At 39.5% G+C, this 9,134-nt stretch overlaps 1 protein-coding gene across 1 annotated transcript; it reads right to left on the bottom strand.

Annotated features, from left to right (window-relative positions):
* Positions 1–201: 201 nt before the first annotated feature.
* Positions 202–2,753, bottom strand: LOC146620816 (ATP-dependent RNA helicase DDX54-like). The gene is made up of 5 exons (XM_085367710.1): positions 2,703–2,753; positions 2,026–2,174; positions 1,822–1,935; positions 1,510–1,732; positions 202–246 (listed from the first exon to the last, which is right to left on the bottom strand). Exons 1-5 carry the CDS (start codon positions 2,751–2,753, stop codon positions 202–204), a joined length of 582 nt encoding a protein of 193 aa, XP_085223836.1.
* Between the last annotated feature and the right edge of the window lie 6,381 nt (positions 2,754–9,134).

Raw genomic sequence — 9,134 nt, 5'->3', positions numbered from 1 at the left:
ATCACAGTAATCTTCCAATTTAGAACTACAAGTTAAAAAAAAACTAACATAAATAAAATACACTTCAGCTAATTACTTAAAAAAATAATTTATTTTCCCAAACCACGCAGAGCCGCACTAAAAGGACTAAAGAGCCGCAGGTTGCTGACCCCTGCACTAACCTATTCAGCTGCTTGTGAATGCAAATATCTAATCAGCCAATCACATGCCAGAAAAAAAAAAGGGTGATTTAAGTGACTTTGAAGGCAGCATTGCTGTTGGTGACAGATGGGCTGTTTTACGTTTTTCAGACACTCCTGATCTTCTCAAATTTTCTCAGGAATTTACAGAGAACAGTCCAAACTGAAAAGCGAAATAAACATTTCCCTGGGTAAAAATGCCTTGTTGATTGCAGAAGTCAGAGGGGCGTGGCCATGCTGAAGGCAAGAGGAATTCTAAGCCAGTTTCTCAACCCAGCCCATCTGATATCAGTAACCACAACACATTCAAAGTCAATTAAAAGTCGCCTTTCTTGCCCGTTCCGATGCTCGCTTTCAACTTTGAAATGAGACCACTTGGACAACAGTAATGATAAATAATTGCAAATAGAGCACGTTTACAGAATTTAATGTCATTTTTATAGAGCACCTCTTATTTTAAGAAAAGATGGGCGAGACGATTTTTGAAACTAACTGCAAATTAAGCACACAATATTTAATATCTGTATTTTACCATTTTGATAAGACATATTTCAGTACTCCAAAACACTTTTATTAGACTGCCAACATGCTTACAAGTAGTAAATCCAGGTTAGTGGATCATAATTAAACATAACTCTGTGGCAAACGCAGAGTTCAGCAGGCCATCAAGGAAGAAGTGACGTGCATTTCTGCAGTGTAAAGATTCACAAATGATTTTCTCCTTAATCTACAGTCACACAAAGCACCAGGAAAATCTTTGGTGATGTTCTCAGATGATTCTGACGCTTATCACCCAGTTCCTCGTGATGTCCTCCACACCATCAACCCTCTGTCCTCCTCACAGTTTCTTCCTCAGCTTGCCTTTCTTATGGCCACCCCTTCCAAAACCTGACTTTTTAACTTCTCCGAGCCACTTTTTGTTCTTGGAGCGGAGCTTCCTCATCCCCCCGCCCTGCAGGAACTGGTGCTTCTGCTTTTTCTTGCGCTGCTTCATGATCTGATCCTTGGTTTTCAGCTCCGAGCGTGCTTTGTGGTCACCGGAGCTCTGTACGTTTGGACCTCGTCGGCCACGGCCACGACCTGGGAGAGGCACGACACAACAAAGAGGTTGGAGGTTATAGCTCGCAAGGCTGGAAGAGGGACTTGAAGTATTTACCTTTAGAGTTGAGTTAAAACATGGTGGCTGATGGTCTATATTTAACATGTTTGTGCTATTCATTTTGATGCCTTCCTACCTCTTGCTGGCTTCCTGCCTCCTCCGCCTGTTTCTCCATCTGATCCAGATCCTGTATCATCAATCTTGTATTTTTTCCTTCACTCCTCATAACTGACATGTTGTCAAGTGATACAACATCTTCACAGTACAGCTTAATATTGTCATAGGAGTAGAGAAGAGGGTCATTGAGAGCAGCACACAGAGAAGCTTTTTGTTGGAAGGATACAAGTTCTTCCTGTTCTTCTTGTTACTGATAACCTGACCGCTGTCTGTTTTGATCTTCTTCTTCTGGTCTTCTTTTCCCGTTTCTCTCACAAAACGCTTCCTCTTACGGTCCCTATAAAAAGAAGGGGGAAAAAAGACTTTAAATTATAGTTTGAAATGACCATTTGGTGGATACTGAGTCAAACATAGGGAAATTTGTACCATTTCATCATTTTCTTCTGCTGGTTAAGGCGATCACCTTCATCTCCCATGAGATCAAGGACAGCTGAAGAGGCCTGCTGTTCAAAAGCACTGCCCTCTCCACCGAGACTCAACCTGTCGACGCATAACACAGGACAAAACAGCATAAAACACAAAGCCATTCACATTTTTTAAAGAAACAGATGCAACAGTTTAATGCCTCACCCTCTCTCAGAGTCAAAGTCTTTAGGTCTGTAAGGGATATAATACTCTTCATCTTTGCCTGACTGCCTCTTTTTCTTGGTCTTTGGTCGCTCTTCGCCATCTTCCTGCTGACCTCTTCTTTTACCACCTACCACTTCTGAAAACACCCCCTGGTGGAAATAGAAAGAATTACATGGTACAAAGTGACAAAGCATGATACAGAGATCCTACTATCTTCCTCTTCTAGTTTGTATACAACATCATCTACATCAAAACTGCACTTTATTTTGCTTCTTCTTCATCAGACAGCACAAACAACTTTCTCATTTTGACTCAAATATTGGTTTTGAATGAAAATGATGAAACAATCCTGGGTGTTTATTCAACTTGTGAGCAGGTTTTCTAATCCACCGTACTATTATTATTGACACTAGTACATGTTCGTGCTGCTGGCAAACTAATACACTCAAGAACATATAGCAAAGCAAAAAAGTGAAAAGTAGGTCTTGCCTACATAAATAAACATAAGACAGTTGTGAAACTTTGACATAGTAACATCTGCAGTAATATTTACACCTGTGATGACATCTCACCAGCATTAGCCTTATTTTGAAACCAAGATTGTTTACACAGAGTTTGTAATTGCAGAGAAATGCTCCATTTATTTTGGTCATTTCATTTTTGAGCAGGAAGCTCACCTTTCTTGTTATAGCCTTTAGACGAATAGAGAGTTTTCCAATTAAATACATATTCTTTAAATAATGTTCCCTCTTATAAAAAGTAGGATAATTTAAAAAAAATTTTTAAAAAATGTATTATACCTCTATTACTTAGAAAAAAAATGTTTTTTTTCTGTTGTCTGTTATATAACGTTAGTGATGCTCGTTTCAATTCATTTCTTAATCAGCTAAACAGGTCAGTTAAGAAACAGTCAAATATTAAGTTAAATTTGAAAACGGTTTAAAAAAAAATATCCCCATTCCAAAATGTCACATGACAATCTCATTGGCTCACGGAGTTATGATGTCACTACACGATCCTTTGAAGTTTTTCCTTAAACAGGGGTGACACACAGCAGTTTTTTAGTTCGTGTCTTCGCAGCATTTGTGTTTGCAGCCTTCACACGTTCACCACAGAAACTTTTGGAAACCTTTTCAGAGTTGTCGTGTACAACCTTCAACATGTATCCAACAAGACACCAACCAAGGCAAAAAGATTACGCCGCTTCTCCTTCCTGTCGTGGCCGGCCAATTTCCCCAAATGACCTCTTAGCCGTCCAAAGGGCATTACATGACAGTAAGAAGGAAAACTACCATCTCCAGAATAAAATTCAACAGATTGAAGAAGAGAAACTTCAACTGGAGGAGAAGTGTAGACAGATGGAAGCGCAAAATAAGAACCTGGAAGAAAGACAAAAACGCCAGCCCGACATAAATATTATTAATGAGGGTTGGGGAATCAAGTTTGGACAAGCCCGAGAGCAGATTGTCTTCCTAATTAAGGAAAACAAGCAAAAGAGCGTGGAACTAAAGGAGATGTCCAACCAGCTTAAAGACAGCAAAGCTACTGTTGAGAAGACAGAATGGGATCTCCAATATATGGACCAAATGAATCGGCTGCTCCAAACAAACTTCGATGAAGCTGTGAAAAAAAATGAAGAAATCCTCCAACAGAAGGAAGAACAGGAGAAAAAGCAAAGAGCCATGGAGCACAAACTCAAAGTCACGGAGGAAAAATACAGAATGCTGAAAGAGAAGGTGGATGATACTCTGCGCCAAAATAAAGACCTTCTTCACGAGAAAAAGCAACTAGAAGGGGAAAAAGAAAAACTGGACAAACAATGCTCGCACATGCAGAAAAGGATGGAGCAAATGGCGAGAAACAACTCCGAGCTCACTAAGGGGATATTGTTGGAATACAACAACTTGAAGCGCAAACACACTGAAATGCAGGCGCAAAAGCAAGAACAAGACAACATACATGACGACCTGCAGCGTACGCTCCAAGATATCCACAAAAGAAATGAGGAGCTACAAGACATGTACAAAGAAGTACAACAAAGAAACGCAGACATGCACAAGGACAAGATAATGCAGGAGGAAACATCCAAAGAGCTCAGGGAAAAGCTTGAAGAAAAACAAGCAACGTTGGAAGAGGTGGAGAAAACGTGCAAGAAGCTTGAGAAACAAAACAAAGAAACCATCGATGAGTTGAGAACCCTCATCCTGGAAAAAAAAGCTCTTGTAGAAAACTGCATGAAAAAGAAGAACAAACGCTTCCGCTGGCCCTGGAGGAGGAACTCTACTGCTTCCTCAGCAGGTGTAGCCTCGTCTTGCTCCACCTCTGTTCACCTCCCCAACCAGTCCCGGCAGTTGACTGTCCCCTCCTGAGCCTGGTTCTGCCGGAGGTTTCTGCCCGTTTAAAGGCAGTTTTTCCTCCCCACTGTCGCCTAGTGCGTGCTCAGAGGGGATTGTTGGGGTTTTCTCTCCTCTACCTTGTTTCATTATTTACTTAACTTTTTGTGCTTACTTCATTTTACCTTGTTTCATTATTTACTTAACTTTTTGTGCTTGCTTCATTTTACCTTGTTTCATTATTTACTTGTTAACGTTTTGTTCTTACTTCATTTTACCTTGTTTCATTATTTACTTGTTAACGTTTTGTTCTTACTTCATTTTACCTTGTTTCATTATTTACTTGTTAACGTTTTGTTCTTACTTCATTTTACCTTGTTTCATTATTTACTTGTTAACGTTTTGTTCTTACTTCATTTTACCTTGTTTCATTATTTACTTGTTGACGTTTTGTTCTTACTTCATTTTACCTTGTTTCATTATTTACTTGTTTAACTTTTTCTTTTTCAACTTATTCATAAAACAATAAACCAATTGAATTTATCCTTTGAGTATTTTTCATCTTTTCATCTATAACTTTTTCAAACATTCATATCTGTCGTTTATCTTCTTCTTGAAACCTCATAAATGGTGAAGGAAAAATCCTGGAACATGGTTTGAAACACTGAAATTGTTTCAGCTGAAACCGGCAAAGTCATACGTGTGTGTGTGTGTGTGTGTGTGTGTGTGTGTGTGTGTGTGTGTGTGTGTGTGTGTGTGTGTGTGTGTTACTCTGTACATGAAACAACTTTGTAGAAAACCATTTTCCTGTCGAAACATTAGCAAACACAAACAAAGTGTTATTAACAAACGAATTACTAATATCCCTCTCTATGATAGTGATTTATTTTCTTACGGGATTAAAACTGTAAATTTTACCAAACTAAAAAAAGTAATACAAAGTAATAAAACTTTTTATCATTTAGTTAAGATCCAACATCCATTCTTTTCATAGTTGGTTGCTACCACCAGAGGGCGACATGGAGTACTTTTACCCATGTAGAGAAACATAAACGCTCATATATTACACACGCACCAACATTTTACTGTCTATTACTACATCAGTCTGTTTACATTAAACTGATATTGATAAATAAACTCACAAATATAGCTTCATGAATTTGGTAACGTCCTGTAAGTCATATTGTCAAATGCTTTTGTTCCAAAATAAAAAGGCTGTTGAAATAATGATTGGTGTGGTTTTTACAGGTGAATGAGCAGCAGAATAACTACAGAGAATCTGTGAATACATGAATGACCTTTTGTAATATGCCTTTAGCCTATTAGTGCCCTGAAAGAGTGGAGATTTTACCTATTTTAGCAAAATGATCTACAAACTGTATGGGTGAATATAGGAGCTTGTTAACAGGTTAGCATGTCCAACTAACAGACAGGAAAATGAGCTATGTATTTTTTAGATATCATGTTATCAGCTGACCACTGAAAGCTCTTTCTGCATATATCTTCTACACGTTCTGTCTCTTGTCACGTGTGTGTTTATATTTAAATCATGTATGTTGATTATTTAAATATGCTTTTTCATTCATTTTTAAAAAATGTCAACAGCTGTCGTTTACAGATTCATTGTTTACTATATGCTATATATATATATGAACATGAACAAAACTGAAAACACTGGGTCACCGACCCAGGAACCCTGACAATATGTATTTTACCTGGTTAATGTGTGTGGCGGGGCGTGGTCTGCAGCGCCGCTGCAGGGGAGGCGGACGCACCTGAGCGGCACCCGCGATCACGCCTCGGCGCCTTAACGTCTGTGCTCTCTATGCTGTTGTGTTGGTATGTGTCGGGCTGTGAGCTTTAACACCGGCTGTATGCATACAGCAACCGTGTGTGAAAAGTGGTCAATAAAGAAAGAAAGTGTGTACATTATTGTACTTTATTGAGCCCCGTGGGGAAAGAGAAGCTGTAAAGCGTGTTCATGGAAACATCGTTGGGTCTGCCGTGATATGTTTACAATGGGACTTCTGCTCCTGAATCTCTGCGCACAGCGTCTGCAAATCGGAGCTGTATGAAGTCACTTTCATCTTTACGCAGGACTGTAAGCTGTCATCTGTGAGGCGTGAGCGGTGTTTGTTTTTAACATAGTTCACGGTGGAGCTGCTGACATAATGTGGATCCGAAGATTGATAATTAGCCTACCTGGGGTTGAAAGTCTCGATAAATGCACGGCGTTTCGGCGGGTATATCGGCTTCCGCAAGTGTGACGCTTATTTTGAGCGTTCAAAAACTACAGTTTTTTCTGAATGCTTAAACCCTAACTGTGATTCCTGTAGCACAATCTCTAAAACTATTCAGACTTATAGCAAAACCACTCACTGAGTTTGCAAAACTAAAAGCACATAAACTGCTTTGCACTCAGTTTGCAATTTTGTAACACACACTTTGCAAAACGGTAGGCACAATTCACTGCACAACACTCAATTACCAAATTTCCAACACACTCCTAGCAAAAGTATACACATGTATGGCTATCATTAACACTAATTTGCCAACTGTCTGGCACACTTTCACATGTGAAAACTTTTTTAGATAATTAGTTCACTTTGCAATCAGCCTAAGCACTATAATACAGGTAAGCTGTGTGTGCGGAGTACAATGGAGGGAGCAGAAAGAGTGAGAAGTAGAGGAGGCCGAGGAAGAGGACGTGGAGGTGAAGAAGTAGGATGAAGAGGACGACAAGGACAAGGAGGAGCAAGAGGAAGACGAGGAGGGGGGAGAGGAAGATGAGGAGGGGGGAGAGGAAGGGTAGGAAGAGTAAGAAATAGAATTGCTGATGACAATAGTGGACCATGTAATCAACCATGTAATCAACCGTGGAATGACCCTGAGGGTAGCTGGCCAACGGGTCCAGCCTAACTCGAGCCGCTACACTGTAGCAAGTACCATAAGGACATCTTGAAATGAGAATCGGTTAGTACAGTCACTTCGCACAAAGATTTGTAGCACTGCCATATGCCAATGAGAAACACACCAATACCATTGATGTAAAAATACTGAAATTGTTACTTTACAGAATTGCTAGATGACCAGATGCTGGGGGCAGAGGAAGCATGTTCACTGCAGACCAAGTAACCCATATAGTCATTATGGCGATTGCAAATAATCCTATACTTGGAAATGAACACTTGTGTTTGTTTTGATGTGTTTCAAGTACACCAGTACTTGAAGTTTGGATCCCTCTATGCTTATGGATCTATGACAGAAGTATGAGCTCAAACTGACATAGCCTACCTTGTGCACAGAGAAAGCAAAAGCCAGATGTGTTTTGTATTCATACCATCAGTGTGCAGTTGGCGCATTGTGTGCTTAGTAGATGATGGCTTGTGTGTACTGTTTGATACGGAAACACCATTTTTACGAAGGTGTGAAGAGTTAATCTAGCTGTGTTTGCTTTTGCAAGAGAACTACAATGTTTTGATTATTGGGTGACAGGTTTTCTTATTTGTGTGAAGAGTTTTGCAAAATTAGCCAATAGTTACAAAAAATGTGCTTAGGCATTCAGAAAAAACTGTAATAAACTAAAAGACAGAAATCAGATTATAAGATCTGTGGTGTTGTTGATTTATATTATGGTACTTATCATTTGTGATATTTATTACTGTGTGCATACTTTATTAGGAGAGATGAGATTAAATGTTGTCAGACAAATATTCTCTTCCTTGCTGGTTCCATCGAAGGAGAAATGTTCAAGTAAGTATGTAACTGGGACGTAATCCAATTCCACAACACAATGTGACGGGGAATCAGCTGTGTTTTGCTGCCCAATTTATTTAGAATCTGGTGCAAACCGGCGAGCCAGTTCCTGAATCAGTCACGTGGTACGGACTGCCCGCGAGGCCTCGAACATCACTGCATACGTAATCAAAGCAAGCCTCGATACGCGCTTTACAAAACTACCACGAGATTACCCGACACACGCTTCAAAGCTTCGACACACAGGAGACATCACTACTGCACACAGCCTTCACACGACAACAGGTGCACCACACTGCTAAGTGTGTTTTGTGTTTAGAGTTTTGCTAAATGGGAGACTGAGCTTTGAATAGTGTTTAAGATTTTGGCAACAGTGGGACTGATTTGATGAAAGAGTTTTCATAGTTGACAGTTTAGTTTTTACAATGGGGTTTAGTGTTTTAGCAATTCAGAAAAACTCTAATACACCTGTGCTTTTCCCAGTAACTGAGGCTTTTACCCTGCACAGTTTAAGGTATGATAAAGCACTGACCTTATAAATGGCACAAAATACACATTTTAGCTGGGAGCTGGTCATTCACAGGGGAAAGGCTCCATTGTACAACAACAGTAGTAATAGTAATAATAAATTATTATTAGTCAGGCAAGTATATCATATACCAAACATGCTTCCAAACTAATGACATTTTTTGCATTCTTCACATCAGGTCAAAATGTACTTTTTTTAAAAAAGTGACTGGCACTGCGGAAATGGATCTACAGCACCACTTAAGAAATTTTAAAGAACTTCTAACAACTTATTTACAGCTTGAAATACGTGTATGACATTTATTACACACAGATTCAGTGAACCCAATCCAAAGAGGAAGTCTGGAAGTCCGCCATTTTGAATGTAAAATGACATTTTGGCACAGTTTTAGTGTTTTCCAGGCATCGCTGGTTTACACATTCGCCTGCAAAGTGAGAGGTCACTGGTTAAATTCCATTTGGTTACTTCAGGAACTTTTTGGGGTTACTTCA

This window comes from Diplotaxodon limnothrissa, linkage group LG12, assembly GCF_057381915.1.
Source record: "Diplotaxodon limnothrissa isolate DT_005_m linkage group LG12, D_limnothrissa_male_GT1.1, whole genome shotgun sequence".
Classification (NCBI taxonomy): Eukaryota; Metazoa; Chordata; class Actinopteri; order Cichliformes; family Cichlidae; genus Diplotaxodon; species Diplotaxodon limnothrissa.
Note: the sequence above shows the minus strand (reverse complement) of the source record. Positions and strands in the feature narration are given on the sequence as shown.